The sequence below is a fragment of the Cynoglossus semilaevis genome, chromosome 16, assembly GCF_000523025.1.
Source record: "Cynoglossus semilaevis isolate Cse_v1.0 chromosome 16, Cse_v1.0, whole genome shotgun sequence".
Classification (NCBI taxonomy): domain Eukaryota; kingdom Metazoa; phylum Chordata; class Actinopteri; order Pleuronectiformes; family Cynoglossidae; genus Cynoglossus; species Cynoglossus semilaevis.
In genome coordinates this window covers 1567507-1585903 of record NC_024322.1, presented here as the reverse complement: position 1 = coordinate 1585903, position 18397 = coordinate 1567507, and the positions used below count along the sequence as shown (strand labels likewise).

At 38.3% G+C, this 18397-nt stretch overlaps 1 protein-coding gene and 1 long non-coding RNA gene across 2 annotated transcripts in view; both read left to right on the top strand.

The window, feature by feature from the left end:
- pde11a (phosphodiesterase 11a) overlaps positions 1 to 15064 on the top strand; it is a 37512-nt gene extending 22448 nt beyond the window's left edge. The window contains exons 11-20 of the mRNA XM_008327878.3: positions 1912 to 2058; positions 2167 to 2274; positions 3152 to 3261; positions 4257 to 4347; positions 6965 to 7065; positions 7242 to 7319; positions 7419 to 7482; positions 7633 to 7707; positions 8921 to 9004; positions 11554 to 15064. Of these exons, the coding sequence (XP_008326100.1) occupies positions 1912 to 2058; positions 2167 to 2274; positions 3152 to 3261; positions 4257 to 4347; positions 6965 to 7065; positions 7242 to 7319; positions 7419 to 7482; positions 7633 to 7707; positions 8921 to 9004; positions 11554 to 11790 (1095 nt within the window). The 3' untranslated portion in view covers positions 11791 to 15064. The remainder of the gene's footprint in view (positions 1 to 1911; positions 2059 to 2166; positions 2275 to 3151; positions 3262 to 4256; positions 4348 to 6964; positions 7066 to 7241; positions 7320 to 7418; positions 7483 to 7632; positions 7708 to 8920; positions 9005 to 11553) is intronic.
- Positions 15065 to 16314: 1250 nt separating this feature from the next.
- On the top strand, positions 16315 to 18324 carry LOC112488287 (uncharacterized). Its single transcript, XR_003052170.1, has 3 exons — positions 16315 to 16472; positions 16741 to 17962; positions 18229 to 18324. It is a non-coding gene; the product is annotated as an uncharacterized LOC112488287 (long non-coding RNA).
- The last annotated feature ends 73 nt before the right edge of the window (positions 18325 to 18397 follow it).

The following is an 18397-nucleotide window of genomic DNA, read 5'->3' as shown; positions in this document are numbered from 1 at the left end:
TCCCTAACTACCCCAGCCAACACCTCCACTCATTGCTAATGAAAACTGAGGTCCAGAGACAAACACATTGGTCACTGGATGGGCCTTATTGTCTAGTGGTTTAAGATGGGATTATCTGCAGTTGTCTGATTTTCACAGCATCTCCAGAGGTTCACTGATAAACTCTGAATTATGATGGGTGTATATCAATTTGATCATTTCTATTTCACAACTCCTTTCTCCTTCAGTGGAAGTGTTTTCCGTGTCTGTTGTTTTATACTCGGCTCAAAGGAAACAGTATTAAATCTGCATTATGATTTGATTAAGCCCCGGTGTTTCATTAAGGTGTGGAGCAAAGCAGTGGGAGTGTGGATTTGACAAATGCCTAAGATGTACTGGCTTACACTTCTCTGTTACTATAATGCTCCTGGGCCCTTTAATTAAAATATAATATCTAATTAATTAACAATATCTCATTAACTTCAATGTGGGAAAATCTATGGCTACGGTGCGACATTATTGACAGCCTGTCCCCAGGTTTTCATTTTCTACTTCCTCCAAAATAACAACCTGGAATAAATATGGGCCAAGAATTCCCCAGTGAAGGTAAACTAATTGTGGTATTTCAAATGGATTACTCCAATCAACAAGCAATCATTTCAAATGCATTATTAATAAGGAAGGAAAATAAGAATTATCTGCATTTTTAATTGGTGTGACATTTCTGAAATATAGATATGACCTATTTTGCTGCACTTTCATGTGTAGGATTCTCCCCTGTGGCCACTGCATGAAGGAGGAACCCTGCTTTCCAGTGTGACTGTGTGATCTCACAGCCCCCTCATACAGCACCAAGATCTGCCTGCTCTCTCCCCCCACTTTCTTTCATAACTGTTCTACATAGAGCAGCAGCTGTATGTGGAAGCTGCTGAGCAGCAGCAGCAGCAGCAGCAGCAGCAAACAAACCTGTCTGACACGTAGTAACCCAGGGCTGTAAATTAAGACAGAGGGGAGCGAACATCAGCTGATCTGACAGGCAGACACGTGTTTGGCTTTTAGCAACTGTCATGAAGGTTACGGCCATCCTCCTGACACGATGCACAGAAGTAAACATCCTCATACTGTGTCAAACAGACGAGGTCTTGGACTTCATGTAGGCCAGGTACCCACAGCCAGATGGACATATTGGTGATATGGAGCAGGGACCCAGCGCTTAGTTACGGGTTTCTGCTACTGTACAAGGTTAGGGTTCACTCTGTGCTCTGATTAATTTATCAGTCATTCATCTTCTACCAGTAAATCTACTTCAGAGCTGCAGGCAGATATGGAGCCAATCCCATCAGTCATCAGACGAAGGCGGGATACACCCCAGACTGTTTACCAGTTGATTGCAGAGTCATTCATTAATTACAATATGTTGGATTCAACATTTTTTTAATGAGTTTTTTAGATATTTAAATTTGTGGGGAAAAAATGGTCTTGAAAAACAACAAAGAATCTACTCTTTCCTATGTCCATACTATGGGTCATGGACCCAGTGTTTAAGACCCCTGAACTTAAAGTGATTTAGTTACAGAGAACATGTTCTTTTTTTACTTTTTCTTCTTTGGCTACTACCTTCTGAGGTTACCACAATAAATCATGTCCCCCTTGGACACACAGTTGGAAACATTTTACTCAAAAATGCAGACACAGGAGAAAAACTATATATGATAGAAGTGTTCTTTAGGTAAGAACCTAAGCAGTCTAGGAGTTTCACAGCACTTCTAGGACATTGAAATGCCTTCATTGGTTTTGAAAGTGTCAGACTTTAAAAAAACTCAATCTTCAGGCAGTCGAACTGTTAAGATGTGGTAAAATCTGGTACGGAACATGTGTATAATCTAACACGTCCTCAGAGTCTTCTCTCTCCTCTCTTTTTGTGCCATCCAGGCTGCTAACATTCCTCTGGTTTGTGAGCTGGGCATTGATAAGCTGTCCTTCGACGACTTTTCTCTGGACGTTGATGCCATGATTACAGCTGCTCTGAGAATGTTTATGGAGTTGGGCATGGTGCAGAAATTCAAGATTGACTATGAGGTGGGACAATGATGTTTTCTGTGTACAGTACTTGTTTTGAATACATGGTCGGTATCCTTGTAACAACAGCTGACCAATTTCTCTTTCATCTGTCCATCCTTGTTCCAGATACTGTGCAGATGGCTGCTGACTGTCAGGAAAAACTACAGAATGGTCCTTTACCACAACTGGAGACATGCCTTCAATGTCTGCCAGTGCATGTTTGCCATGCTAACGGTAACAATCATGATTTCCCCAGATCATTATTTGTGTGAGGCACTGCAAAAACATTTAAGACACAATTATAATCATATCTCCATTAAGTCAAAGTTAGCTAGGTATTTAGCCAGATAAAACAATGATCTTATGAGTAACCAGCTAATGTTACATTGCTCTTGCAATGATATTTTGAGCATGTCAAGTGTCTCATGTGTCCATAATGCTAATTACTCTATTTGCCAGCTTTCGGCACATTTCTTAAATGAACTTTAGTTCAAATCAGAGTTCAACAACAACTTATTGCACAGTACAAAAACAGCCAATTCTGTACGGAAGACTAAACACGAGCATTTGTAGAGTGACTCCCGGGTGTTTTCCTTCATACACTTTCAGCAGCTCCTTCGGGCAACACACTTAGCACACACTCCTATGCAAACAGCTTGGTGTAGTTCAGTTAATCAAGCAGTGCATTAATACCCAGCTGAATTGATTATTGGCAGAGGAAAATGAAATAGTAGTGTGTAAGCCGTTCTGGACCCCTGCACTCTGCTGCCACGTCTTTTAATGAGAGGGCTCTGCTATCTTTGCCTCTACCCCCACAATGACCTATAGTGACTCACTCAGCACATGGCCTCCAGAAACCCCCTTCATCCGAGCCATAAATCTCCCAGTGTGACGGTGCTACTGCAGTCCCACTGGCATTTTAGGCAGATACTGTTTTTCTTTTAAAGTATGCAGCAGCTGTAGGTATGTTTTACATTTTTATTCAATTTGCCCTTTCTTTTATTCAATGTAGAAAGAAGCAGAAATGCTGCTGTGTTATTTTCTCTCTAGTGTGTGTGTGTGATTGTGTTTTGTATTTTCTCACTGGCTCCCTCTTGCTTGGTCCACCCAGACAGCGGGCTTTCAGGAGACTCTGACAGATGTGGAGATCTTAGCTCTCATCGTTGGCTGTGTGTGCCACGACTTGGACCACAGAGGAACCAACAATGCTTTCCAGGCAAAGTAAGGGACTCCTGGCCTGCTTCTCCCAGCCGTCCATACCTACGTTAACACACTCCCTCCTACACACAGTTCAGTTTCATGTGTTTCCTGGCAGTTCGACCTATTTCATGGAAAGGGTTCAGTAGTGAGTAGTGTCAGATTTATATAAGTGTCTGCTCCACTTAAACACTCTAAACGCTACCCACACTCAGCTCATCTACATCAACAAAATGACCCCACTGGTCATTTCCTCTGCTCTCACCAAAGTCATAACATCCAGGAGAAATGAACCAGAAAGTGACATAAACAACAGGTGGACACACCACCATAATTGGAAGTGATTAACACAAATGAAATTACCACAATTTCAGAGCTTGAATAATTAGATTAATTATTAATTAATTAATTAATTAATTAATTACATTTACTTAAAAATACTTTTTAAGCAGTGATTTTATTTCCTTTTCTGCCTTAAAAAATTTGTGGTAGAAGCGAAATCATTTTTACACACAGTTGCTGTCTTATTTGCTACATATCTTACTGTATTTTAGCTAACCATTAGCTTATAGTGAGCTGACATTTAGCAGTTTTTATGGATATATTTTTACTGTGCACAAGTACAACATGTAAAACAAATGCTACCAAATGGATGCTTTATGATGAACAGAGTTACCAAAATGACCAGAGAGTCAGATGTCAAGACAAAATAAATCAACTCTACAGGGCAACATATCGATTAAAGAGTTTAACAAAAGTTAAAACTTCTGATCTACAAAACGCTGGCCCACATGACTCATTGGGAAGTGAAGAAATTGCGCTCCATTTAAAGGTTTTATGACTCTACAGCTTTGTCTGTTGGTAGTGAGATGGAAATTGGCAACAGCATGCAGAGTAAACTGGTGAGGGAATTACAACAGGGACCACGGCAGAATGTACTTCTCAGTATGTGTTGCACGCTGATTATACTCTTCTGTTTTTGATTGCTGCGTGTTTTCACTTCACTCTGTGTGTGTCAGGACGGGTTCAGCGCTGGCTCTGCTTTATGGGACCTCCGCTACGCTGGAGCATCACCACTTCAACCATGCTGTTATGATCCTGCAGAGTGAGGTGCCCTGATGATCATTAACCTTCTGTCAGTGCTGGCAACTGCGTGTTGTGTTTGCATGTTGTAATGTGATTTAATGTGACCTCAGACACCATTTACCACTCGGTTCTTAACCCTTTAATGTTGCTGCTCCCACCAAGGTACCGTTCAGAGACAGATGAGTCTCTAATGTTGCTTAAACATTTAATACGTTTTCTCACAAAACTAAATGGTTTCAAAACAACAAACACCTGTTGTGAAATCAAAATAAGAAAAAAAAAACAAATCAGAATGTCAACAGGTATTGTAAAAAAATTATCCTTGTTTTGTTCTTTACCCATGAGTTACTATCACTACAGTATCTTTCCTGAACATATAGGTTGCAGCTCTGGCAGATTGAGTCACTAGTAATAAGTCACTCACTTCACACCGTGTTCCTGCTCGCTCACTAAAATTAGTGCAGGAATAAAAGATCAAGGAGCAGAGTGGAAGTGAAAGAGACAGTTATTTAACAAGTGATCTGTGAAAATGTCGGACTTTAAAGGATGAAAACCTTCCATATTGATGCTTTTATTTTCCTTAGGGATCGAAGTGTATTTCTACATTTTGTATTAGCCATCTTGGGCAAATTTGTAGTATTAGGAAGTATATTTTTGTTTTAATAATTGTTAACCTTTAACAAATATTTTGCTATTAATGACTTTTAGTTATAATTTTGGATTTTCTTTTATAAGCGACTCAGGTTTACCTATAGTGCTCCACATGTTCTAACTTTTAAAGATTACAAAGCTATAATTTTTTGCGAATGTTTTTTATTTATAACCTTTCGTTTACTGAACTATCATTCAGTAAGCTTTAGAACAAAGCACCTACAGTCTATCTTTTCTTTATTGTGGCTAATGAAAGCTGGTTTTAGTGTTTTCCCTCTGTTTCTACTATTCACTTACAGCTAATGTTGAGCTCACGTATTTCTTTTAACTTTCCATAATCCAGTAAATCAATCAACAATTTAGGTGTCCACTGAAGAGCCTGAAGGAAACCATATGTTGACTGAAGGTGTGCTGTATGTGCAGGCCGAAACAAATCGCTCACGTTGCCCTTGAATCAATGTAATTACGGAGGCGATGGATTGGCTGGTAATTGGTTGAGAGAGATGTTTTAGCAGGTGACTGGGTTTGTGCGAAGTTGTAATTAAAGATGTTTTGTGGAGGAGAGCTGCTAAGATGAGGCTTAGTGAGGGGCTTAGGTTTCACCGTCTTCATTATGACGGTGCTGACAACACAGTACTATGACAAATGTTTGCTCCAAATATCACCATAATGGTTTCAGTTGATACCAGAGTGGATTCACACACTGCCCTATTAGCATATAAATGAATTGCGTGGCTAATTCGAGGAGGAGAGGAAGCTCACGACTCAATCCTCCGCTTTTCACGAACCATTGATAAAGATGTAAACTTTTTAAGCCCTCCACACCATTTGATTTCTCCTCATTTTCGCTCTCCATTGTACTGGCAGTTCCAGTCATCTGCTCCAATTGTTGCACAGTGAGGGAAATCATTTCTGTTGAGTCGCTACTTTGACGTTCTTCAACATGTCAGGCGCTCCAGCTAATGAAAGGGATTCACGGACGACTGGAGAAAGTCCACAGAGTCGAAGTGTCAGTGTTTATAAGCAATCAGCAGTCATCCGGCTTTAAAGAGTGATGTTGGATTTTCATCGTCAGCTTGTCATTGTCCTTCCATTGGGTCCTGCATAATCTCTCCTCACCTCCTCATCTCCCATTTCCTCCATGGGCCAACTGTCTGTCCTCCAGCCAAAGAGGTGGAAGTGCTGAATGAATGTGCACAATACATGATAGTTAATAAGGTGATGAATGTATACAGAGCTGAGCTGGCTGTTGATGACCCTCTCCTCAAAGTCACTGTCGTTCCCTTCACATGGATTTAGATCAGAAGATACTCACACAAATATTATTGGTTTATTCTTAAGTCTTTAGCTGAATAAAGTCCCATTCAAAAATAAGGTGAAATGCCAGTTGTAGTGGTATTAGTGTTCCAGCAGCTGTTCCTCCAGTGGTCTGAGTTGATAGCCGGCTTAGACGTCTGTGTCCACAGGGAAATTGCTTGTTTCTGGAACCATCTATTTTTTTTTTCTTGTGTTAAGTGAAAGGGTTTTAATGAAGTTAGAGTGACCGGTTTTATAGCTCCCCCTGCAGCACAGAGATTGTGAGCTGCATACTGTGTTTGTAAACAGAAAAGAGAATTGTTGGTTTTATTTACCTTTGGGGTGTAATCCGAAACCCACTTAAAGTACAGCAGTACATAATGTTTCTGCATCTGCCCCATCATAGACCTACTGGTCATCTCGTCCCTTTAGATTAAGAGAGGTTGGTTGATTCATTTTCTTCGCCTATGAATACTTTTACATATGCATCTGCAAAACTAAGTATTTCCATTGAATAATATATATTTTTACAACATAATTATTGTATTTGTATATTGTTTAATTAATTGTAATTCATTTTAATGATTTAAGTATCTGTGGGTTTTTTTTTTTTTTTTTTCCTTACGACTATCACTAATAGTTGACTGTGATTATTTTTCTCATGTGAATTCTCATGTGTTGTTTTTCTCCTCAGGGTCACAACATCTTCTCCAACCTGTCCTCCACAGAGTACAGTGACCTCATGCAGCTGCTCAAACAGTCCATTCTGGCCACTGACCTCACGCTCTATTACGAGTATGTTGTTCTCAACATTTATGCTCAATATTAGAAAAAAGTACTGTAAAAAGTGAAGCTCCTTCGATGTCTTACCACAGTTTACTGTGGACATATCTTTTAGGTAACACTGCCCCCCTGTGTTTTTTATGAAATGTGCGCCTGTATTAAAACGGTCTATTTTATAATTTTTTTAGGAACAGAAACACGTTCTTTGAGCTTGTCAGCAAAGGAGAGTACAACTGGAACGTGAAGGCTCACAGAGACATGTGCAGGTAATGTAGCATGAATGCACGAAGCTCTTTAAAATTGTATGAATTGAAAGTTCAATATAAAAATGTGACCAAATACTGTAATATATTTTGTCCTCTCAGATCTATGATGATGACAGCCTGTGATCTCGGTGCAGTCACTAAACCTTGGGAAACATCACGAAAGGTTAGAATTATATAAAAGGGAGAAAAAGAACAACATTTTTGAAAGTTTTATGTATACTTTTTTTTTCATTACTTGGCTGTGGATCATCACCCTTTTCTTTTTAGTGTTTTTTGACCAGAATCAGCTGCTGTTCTGCTTGGGTTTTTCCAGGTGGCTGAGTTGGTGACCAGTGAGTTTTTTGAGCAGGGAGACAGAGAGAGATCAGAGCTGAAGCTCACTCCTTCTGTGAGTCCTAACAGCCTACAATCACTGATCTCATTTATTTATTTTTTCCATGACTCCTCCCCAGGTTTAGGTGTTGAAATATATATTCCCTCTGCAGCTGGGAACACACACACACACACACACACACACACATATATATATATATATATATATATATTGACTGCGTATATTGGAAACCTGGGAGACTGTATCCCAGTGAGAGAAAAGTGTATTGTCAGCTTGACCGCTCCACTGCATCACTGCTGTGCCAACAGTAAAAACTGTGTGCTATGGAGCACGGTGTAACATTCGCTCCTATAAGAGCACAAACACAGGAGAAACAGACAAAGTTCAAAGCAAACACTGACCTTTCTCTTCATTCAGCTTCAAATAGACACCTTTTTTTGGTACATAGTTTAAATTACCAATCCTGAAACAACAATAACAACAGCGAGGATAACAACAACAACAACAATAATAATGCTAATAAGTCCAAGTTTTACATAAAACATTAAGCTTTAGCAATAATAGCTGGGCCTGATTGGTAATAACTTTTGCTGAAAAACAACAATACAGCCCAAACAAATACATATTAGCCAAATGTTAGCTAATAACAAAATAAAATCTGATATTACCCATAAGATTGTAACATTTGTTTAGCAATATGTTCTGTAAAGAATAAAATATAACGATCCTTAGCCCAATAATAAGTTATTGTATATGTTTACTTTCATATAGAGCCAACATTTTATACATTTGCCTCCTGCTAAAAAGAAGTCCCTGTTAAATAAATGTTCCAAGCCCTTTGGCTGACTGTCTCTTTGATGGAGGAGCTTCGAAGGCTGGACTGTCTTGTAAGTTCTTAACGGAAAAAAAAGCCAGCAGCTTTGTGTGAGGAATTAATGGCTGTTGACTAATCAAGCGCGGCCACATTGCCTCCTCTCTGAAATAACTAATGCAGTAGCCTCAGGTCTGCCGCTTGTGTCAAACCTTGATGCTCTGTGAGTGGGAGTCGGAAATGAAACATTAACTTCCAAGTCCTGGCTTAGTAACTATCTCTGAAGCACAGCCTGGGCGGAGCCTCTTAGGTCCAGGCTACAGAAGAACAAAGGAGAAGAAAAACTGAACATGACATAGAGAACATTTTTATTGACTCTCTCACTGTCTACATTTTGTTTCCTTAATGCCAGTCACACTGGGGTTGAAAAATGAATTCTTTCTGCTTTGTTTTTAGGCGATCTTTGATCGAAACAGGAAGGATGAACTGCCTGGGCTTCAGCTGGAGTGGATTGATGGAATCTGTGCGCCACTGTACGAGGTAACGCCTCATGTTATCTGCCCTTCGTTTCGGCCACATTTGTTGTTAACAGCCTCTGATATGAGGTTAAACATGATGCAGTGTTAGCACAACCAGTACACAAGCACAGGAACATTTCAATGAGTGTATCTTAGTTGTTTGCTGAATGCAAGAAAATAAGTAGAAACGATAGGCAGCCATTGGTTTAAAAACAACAACAACCTTTTGACATTTATTTTTTTTTCCTCTAATTTATTTGACTGCTTTATACAATATTATTTCATCAGCTAACCTAAAAATTTTAGTTTAGTTTTTAGTTTATCTCTGTTTACTAACTCGGTGCAAATACTAGACTTAAGCTATAACAGCTTAAAACAATCTATTTTCATTTTTTAATTAAAATGATAAATTAACATTAAACCACTTACAGTCGGATAAAAAATAGGTAAATATAATAATAAATATATATTAATATAATAAATATGTTTATCCTACAAGGATCAAAGGGTTGAAATTTAAAACATTTGGTTGTAATCTCTAGATGAAAGCTTGAAGGAGCTCAGATGACATAGCATAAAGTGTGGAGAAAGGTCATTAGTATATGGCACCTTTGTCTGTTTTGTGTCTGCTTTAAGAACCTGAACAGTAATACAGTCTTTAGTTCAGTAACATTTATTTGTCTATGTGCTTTTCAAGGTGTAGATTTGGTCAGACTAACACGTCCACCTTCTTTAATGGCCTCTATCCACTGACACTAGCGATTCAACAATGATCATCAACCATTCAGCTTTCTATGCAGCCACAGATTTCTCAATGAAAATGACAGGACTGCTTCAGGGTACCTTCGGGGTTTTAATCTTTTTTTTTTCAAGGCTTAGCAGAAAAAAAATCAGCAATTTCTGACTCTAAGAAGCTGTAGGTGGGGGGCAGGGCTGTGGTGTTAGTGGTTAAATCCCACTTTGGGAAGACAATGTACCAGAGGCTCGGCTGCACAGTAATGAAATAAGGAGCGAGCGTAGAGATGGAGATGCACGCAAAAGAAAATGAGGCTGATTGTATTGTGGGATGCCAGCAGAGCGAGAGTTAGAGCCTGTGATTATCTTTAAGGCAATTATACCGTGTGGAGATAATGGAAATCCATACAGTGTCCCTGCTGGTGTGGTGAAGAGTGAGGGTTGTGTGTCTGAATGACGTCAAAGCGCTCTCACCTGCTCCTCCCACTGCCGGCAGCGCAGGCTGTGTGGGAGGAAGAAGGCTGACAGAGTGAGGAGATCAGGACTGTGAGGAGATGAGGAGCAGTGAAAACACATTCATAAAGAAGTCAAACAGGGGAGAAGGTCAAGGAGAAAGTTGTTCATTCATCCATTTCTCACAGCACAAGATGATTTCTATGCAATTCTCCCTCGACGTCCGCCTTTCTCCTGCTGTCAAATGACACACATGACATCGTCACCTTTGTTGACTTATGCCAGAATGTGTGTGTAAACTTAGAGCAGCCTAATATGTGCTGCGCCCAGACTTCAGCCATTCCTTCTGTCTGTGTATTGGAGATGAAAAGGCATCAAAGTGGTGTGCGTGTGTGTGTGTGTGTGTGTGTGTTTGTGTTGTCTGCGTGGGGGGTTTGTCTGCACACACTGCTTCATGTGAAAGCTGATGTTGGCTGAATGCAGATACGGAGCTCACGATCATGCCGAAGTCGCTGCCAATTAGACTTGCAGGAGCGAGGGAGAAGACAGAAAGTTAGGAGGCGGCAGGGTTTTGTGTCCGTGGGTGGAAGAGATCTGCTTCTTGATCTCACTGATCTCCTCCTCCTGCTGGTGGCTGGATACTTTGTGGAATATTAATCCCCCCCACCCATTATATAACCTTCCATCTTTATTCCCCAGCCTGTGACAGTCTTTCTGTGTCTTTCTTAGTCCTGAATCAGTGGAACATGAACACACTGTAAAACCATTGACAAAGTCCCACACAGGTTTTACTCAGCAGCTTAAGGGAAGATTGTTCTTTTTTTCCTACACTGCAATTTCTTTCTGATGACTTCAAAGCTTTACACCTATTGCACTTTAATCAAATGAGGCATTCACACTGAACCAGGGTAGAATTCTGACGCTCTGCCCGATGAGAGCATGTTTACAGAAGCAACACTTGATTTGACAATTAGTCCAGTCGAGGGTGGAAGAGGATAATATTAGAATCAGTACTGATTTGTAGTAAAACCCGTCTTTTTCTATGTTAGTCAATGTCTGCAACGCATATATAATATATATACACATATATAACATTATATATGTGTTGGGGCTCAGACAATTTAAATATTTAGGATTATCAACATATACAGTTGAAATATTTCACCGGATAGAAACAGCTGCTGAATGTTTTTGAAACATTGGTGTGGTTCAGATCAGAGAATCTTTTTACTCTAGTACATGGATGAAAACCAAAACTAGAATTTAAACTTTTTTATTGTTTCTGAATTTTAGACTGTAATGTACGTGAAATGCTTCCTGTGGTGTGAACTGATTATTTAAGCTCAGTTGTTTGTTAGTCTCTCTCCTCCTTCCTCTCCCCAGACTCTAGTCAAGTTGAACCCAAAACTCGGGCCCATGCTGGACATGATCAGTGCCAACAGGTCCAAATGGGAGGAACTCAACAAGAAGAGACAACGAGGTCCGAGCATTTCTGCTTCATCCAGTGTGTGCAGTGGCGACGGCACCGAAACAAACGGCTGCACCGTGGCCCAACACAACAGCACAAGCTGCTGCAGCAGCGGCGACATCCACAGCACAACATCCAAACCCGTTAGCTAGCTCCTGTGGCCACTTTGAAGCTGATCTCTTATTAAAGGCTTATTTCCTCCTATATGCAGCCTGCAACAGAGGCAGCTGTGCAGTGCAGTGCAGTGCATGCAGAGGTTGTTGGGCTCTGCTCCTCTTCGCTTTCTGCCTGTAGGGATGAGCTTTTAGACTTGAGCGCGTCACTATCACAGAGGTTCAGTCTTCCCGGCTGACAGCCCTGCGTTTGGCAAAGTCTGTCAGAGCAGCTACAGATCAGCTGATGACACCATGTCAGAAAGGAAACTCAAAAACACTGTGTCAACGTGTCAAGTGTGAGCTAACGGTAACTATTCTGGGCATCGCACACGTTCTCAGCACAACAAGGCATGAAGAAAAATCCGTTAAGAATGTTTCCTGGTTGGGTTCTGATCCCGGTTCTCCTGGGTTGCTCGTGCTTTTTTTTCTGTAGTGACAGAGATATTTTTTGTAAATTTGTACATAGGCTGTTTAAGTTATTTATATGTGCTGTTAGTAAAAAAAAGCTGCAATGGCTGTGAAGTCAGTTGGACCTGTGACAGTGCTTGCAATGCAGATTGAGTGCTGTGCTCCCTCCCCCTTCCGTGCCTTGTTTTAAGACCCTAATGAAAAATGCATGGCCTCCTCCTCACCTACATTCTGTAGATAGTACGTGAACCATGACATGGTTACTTTTTTTTTCCTGCTGCAATCTGTAAAACTAATAAACGCAGGCTCTTCTCAATCCCTGTGTTAGCCACGAAATAATAACTTTAACTTTGTTGTACCACTGATTTAGAACGCAGGGTCTCACTTTTAAAACACACACACACAACGTGCCTTGATAAAATCCTGGTATGAAATTAATTTTCTGAATATATTAATCCATCAATTTAAAGCTAACAGTTCAAAACGTCAGACATCAAACAGATTTTCATTCAAACACATTCGAAGGGCAGGTCACCGTGCACATATTTGGTGTCAAATACTGACTTTGACTCAAACTTAGGATTTTATAGTGACTGAAGAATCCCAGGAAATTGACCAGTAGTACTTCACTGGTTTCAGAATTTACTCTGTATGAATGTAAGTCTAGGTTTAATAAACATCACTTCTATGTTTAAAACTTACACAAAATACTACAAAAACTAAAAAAAATGGCTGTTAACTTATAGGAACTTTTATTGCTTATTAAAAAACATGTCTGTTGGTCTTCAGAGGTAAAACAGTCTGTTTACACGTCCATCACTGGTAATAAAATATTAAACATATTTTAACACATTTTGTTAATTCCAAAGAAACTGGATCTGTTTCTCTGACTTGAGGGTTGTTGATGGGCAAGTCAAGTTTCTGTTGAACATTGTTGACCATTTTTAACAAACGAGACAACAAAGCATAAATGCAACCTCATGAAAATGACAACATATAAACAATATTTTTATAATTCAAAACATACGAAAAATTTGTTGTGTACTAATTCTCTTATAAAAACAAACCAAAACTAAATAGACACTGATAAAGATGTTTTTCTGCTTGTGCTGTGAATTATTGTGAAGTATGTGCCCTGGAGGCCACAGCACATTACTGCAATGATTACAGCATATTATAGTACATAGACAATACAATAGCAGAATTGTTACAAAAACAACAAAAAAGCACAAGTTTAACTCTCATAGGTTTAGCATTGGAATTCTAACAGTTTCTACAGGCTGGATTTCCAAAACTGATTTGAACATATCTGTAGTAAAAGTACAAAGAAGATTGTGTTCCCATAAGATAGGAACCAACTCTAAGAGTGCGAGACTACTTTTTTTTTTACACCGTAGGCAGATATGTGATCTTTCTAAAACTTCACCAACATATTCTCTTTATTTTGACTGTATTTGCCTCCAACAGCTTTTTTAACCTGCAGCAGACTGAAGACTTGTTGTACACTATGAAGTGCCCATGTCTTCACAGCCTCCATTGTATTTTTAAAGGTATACATTTTAAGTATTTTTGAGTATGCCTTATTAATTGTGTTGTACCTTTGATAACTGGAGTTCCTTACGTGACTGTGCACATTGTGTGGCATGGATCTGTGTACTCTCCTGTACTTTCTTTGTAGGTCTGAACTGGAGCCCACAGGAAAAGTTCGGAATTGCATGTTTGATGCAGTAGGAAAAAATTCAGTTCCACTTGCTAAGGATGTAGCAAACATGTGAGCCAACAAATACCTCGTATTTCCAAAACCATGGGTTAGTGATATCACTTCTAAAATGCATGACTTAATTATATTGCATCATGTTACGTGGGCTGTGAATATCAACGTTCTATTTTTCTATCAGGTCTCCAACCATGACAGACTTTTATTCCTTTTTTTCGGAAATGTAAAGTGTTTCTTGTGTTTCTTCTTTTTCCTCCCAATATGGACTGGATTTTTCTGTTCTTTTTGGCACTAAGAAAACCTAAGGCATGAAAAGGCAAACGTGCAATGTTTATGTTCAGAGTTGAAATAAAAATATGCTGCTACATCAGTGCTGTTTATTTCAACAACTAATGCTTAATTTGGCCACTGTTCATGACGGATGTGGATTATTTTACATGTAGTTGTAAAACTCCACTAAAATATTATATTTTTTACTCTTTAGACCTAAGTCATATCATGCAGCTTTACCTGATGAATTGTTTAATATCAGAGAGTCAGCATTTAGCAGCTGTTCATTGTATTTATCTGTGGAATTACTTTTTTCGGTCATTCCCCACTTTGAACAAGTGGGGATTTTTTAAGCCTCACCTGCCTGCGTCGAAATAGCACCAAGCAACGTCATATTTTATAATGAATGAAAGAATAATTTTGGCTTTGATTTCAATCGGGTTGGGAATGAATAGGCGATCCATGTCGAACAGCAGTCTTCAAGTAAACCTGCCAGCAAGCAGATTATATTCACAGAGGCTGTAACCATGGTAACTGACTCAGAGTTTCAGTCACCTCTCTTTCTGGAATGGATAAAATACCCTTCATCTTAGGGTTAACTTGAACTTAGTTTTCACATAACTTTCTCGAATACCTCCTCTGTCCCCCTCGTGTGACTGTTACAAAAAATATACTACTGGTCACAAAATCACATTGGATTTGAACCCAGATATTCTGCATCATTGATGAGGTGTTTAGTATAACGCTGTGATCAATGGTTGACGTACAAAAACAGTATGTTTTTCCTAATTTTAAACACAAAAGAGGACATAGTTCAGTATTTTAAATGAGTGGAGTTTTATTCATTTATTTTGTATAATAGGTTACTTTTGATCAAAGTACCAAAAAGTATATCTACTTAATATACTTAATATATATATTATATATTTTCAAATATTAACCATAAAAAGGACAAAGATATGTACTTGTAGGAGCCATAAATGTGATTTATTTATTTATTTTTTGTGGTTAAGTGTTGCTTATTTTCAGTATCATTTAGTTTTGTTATTATTTTTAATTTTTAATTTTAACTAAAAATGGACATAGCAAAGTATTTTAAGGCAAATGGGTGTATTTTTAGTCATTTTTGAGAAACTTTTATTTTCTGAGATTTGTTCAGGATCTTATTGGTATAGTATTTTTACTGTTATCAAAAGTTGGCGTACCAAAAAAGTATATATTTTCTGAATTTTAACAACAAAAATGGACATAGCTAAATATTTTAAGGCAAATGAATGTATTTTTAATCATTTTTGGGAAACTTTTATTTTAAGAGATTTGTTCAGGAATTTATTGGTATAGTATTTTTATTTTGATCAAAACTTGGCCTACCAAAAAAGTATATATTTTCTGAATTTTAACCACAAAAATGGACATAGCTAAGTATTTTAAGGCAAATTGGTGTATTTTTAGTCATTTTTGAGAAACTTTTATTTTCAGGAAGTTATTGGTACAGTATTTTATTGTCATCAAAAGTTGGTGTACCAAAAAAGTATATATTGGAGGGCCTCAAGCGGGCATCTGAAATTAAATTTGTGCTGCACTCATATGTATACTTTCATTTTTTTACAGTAAATTAAAATTGCTTAGACACAAGAAGGGTGCTCTATCCATTTCTATAAAAATATGTTCCTATCTATGTGTTCGTGTTGGTGTAATTGAAAGAGGAGTGCTGATGGGATATCAAGCAGTACCAGGTGCATGCTGTTGTATGAATAGTGAAATAAGATGCTCTTTTTGGTTCTTACAATTGTAAATCTAACTTAAGAGAAGTCAGTGCCTCACCAGACATGACCCTAGTCAGTGGTTTGAACGTGAGAGCAGGACCTGCTCTTCTTGCAAAAACTGTTATCTTTGTATATATATTTATATTATTTCTAAAGTAATTATTAACATTAAAAAGTATTTGAAATCATTTTGTATTTTTGTATTATTTAAGTTTGTAGATTTTCACCAATGAGCTTTTCTGTTACAGTCGTCAATGCCCGCTCTTTCTATCAACGAAAAGGTTCTACTAGACTAAAGTAAAAAACAAAAACAAATAATAATGGGAATGTCATCGGTCAACTGTAGGGGGCGTGCTGATATTGGAACGTTTATATAACGGAAATAGAAATGGTTGCACGATCTTTATTTCCGGTTGCAGATCCGCAGCATGAGACATGAGTGTTAGCCGTTTGGGCTTCCAGCGGGCGTTCAAGTCAAAAATACTCGGTGCGGTGGCTACATATGATTGACTGAAATGGTGGGTCTTTGAAAACAATTGTCGGTTGTATTTTGTTTGAAATGGTAGCCGTTCGGTCTAGACCGTTAGTGCAATTTACGCTAGCATATAGGTCTCGGCAGCTAACGTTAGCTTTTGTCAGTAGCTAAAATGATTCGTAGTTAGTTTTTCGTCTTAATAATGAACATAGAGTTGTCGTGGTAAATGAGAAATAGGCCTTTGACAAGAGTTTGAGCTGGGCTGATGCACCTTTTTGAAAATAACTTGCAAATATTTCTTTTCTGTACAGAAACCCACCCCACTGCAGGGCCACAAACGGGCCATCACTCAGCTCAAGTACAACGCAGAAGGAGACCTTCTGTTTTCCGTCGCTGAAGATCTAGTGAGTGACACAAAATGATTGTGCTTACCTTTGCCACCAGTGACTATAGAATAGTAATATGGAATACGTCAAGAATATGGAATGTCCACGTGAAGCTACAAATGGCAACACGACTGCTAGTTTTGACTTGCAGTTGTCTTACAAACATAAGACTATATGCTCTATAGTGTGTATGATATGAAAATCAAACTGTAATCAAGAAAAGAAGACACGACTAAGCCCAGTAGAATTGATTTATTTTCATTCTGATTAAAAGGAAAGTAGCACAACATTAATTTCTTAAAAATATAGCAAATGTGAAGGTGAACTTAAACAATAAACGCATTAAACAAGGGAAGACTGGGATACTGCAACAATGTTATGACATTAAAGATATAATCTTTAATGTCATAACATTGTTGCAACAATGCATTATGCAACAGCAGTGCTGTGAAACCAATAAAAGCATAATTGTAATATTGTCTTGTCAGGATCATCTGTTGATTGAGGGACCAGTGGGTGAAAAAAAAATGCATACGTTTAGATAGATAGAACTTTCTGTGATTCCCTTGGGAGTTCCAGCACCAAAACAACAATAAAAATGCTCAAATAGGTAAAATACATTAAAATACATGAGTAGCAGCACACTGTCAATGAATATGGGAAATCGGAACATTGGATGTTAGTAGATTAGTCTGTTAGTAGAAGTAGATAGATTAGTGTTAGTAGTATTAGTAGGTAATTATAGTTGCTGTGTATGTATGTTGTTGATTGTAATCTCAATTAATATATATTATATTCTTGTTATATTAAATTAAATTGGTGTCCTGAGCAAGTATATAAAGTAAATATATAATATGTAATATCTGCCCAGTGTAAATTGAGTAGTGAAATAATGAAATTAAATAAACAGTTAGCTATATAGGTGATTCCAGCAGACATAGTGTATGAGTGTTAAAATGTAGTATGGATAATTTCCTGTGAAGTGTTTTATATTTTGGTGTTTAATTTTTGCTCCATGTCCCTTCAATGTCTGCCGTCAGAACACGCAAGTTCGATTTCATCAGCAATGTCATCATGTTTTCCACAGACAAGCAGTTGGGCTGTCTGTGTTTCATGAACTCCTTCAACCTGAGGGAGCCACAGATCGGTAGGTAATCGCCACGCGCAATGTAAACAAATTAATACCGTAAAAGAAAAGAGACTGCAGATAGTACACGGCTTCCTGATTACTGCTAAAGAAATAGTTTGCACGCAGTATTATAGAAATGAAGGAAAGGAAATAATGAATCACAGGCAGCATCTTTTGTACGCAGTATTATAGAAATTAAATACTGAAGGAAATAATGAATCACAGGCAGCATCTTTTGTAGAGCTTGTGATAATGATGAACATTTTTTGTTGTTTATTTGTCAGTATTCCGGAGTCCTGAAGAAAGGAGCACAGCAGGCACATCAACGACGTCTGTAGACCTCACCATGTTCATCACCGCCTCAAAGGACAACACCACCAAGGTGAGAACTCTTATGTAAATGATTAATGTGATGACATTGTGATGAAAGAGTTGTCTATGAAGATTCTCAGT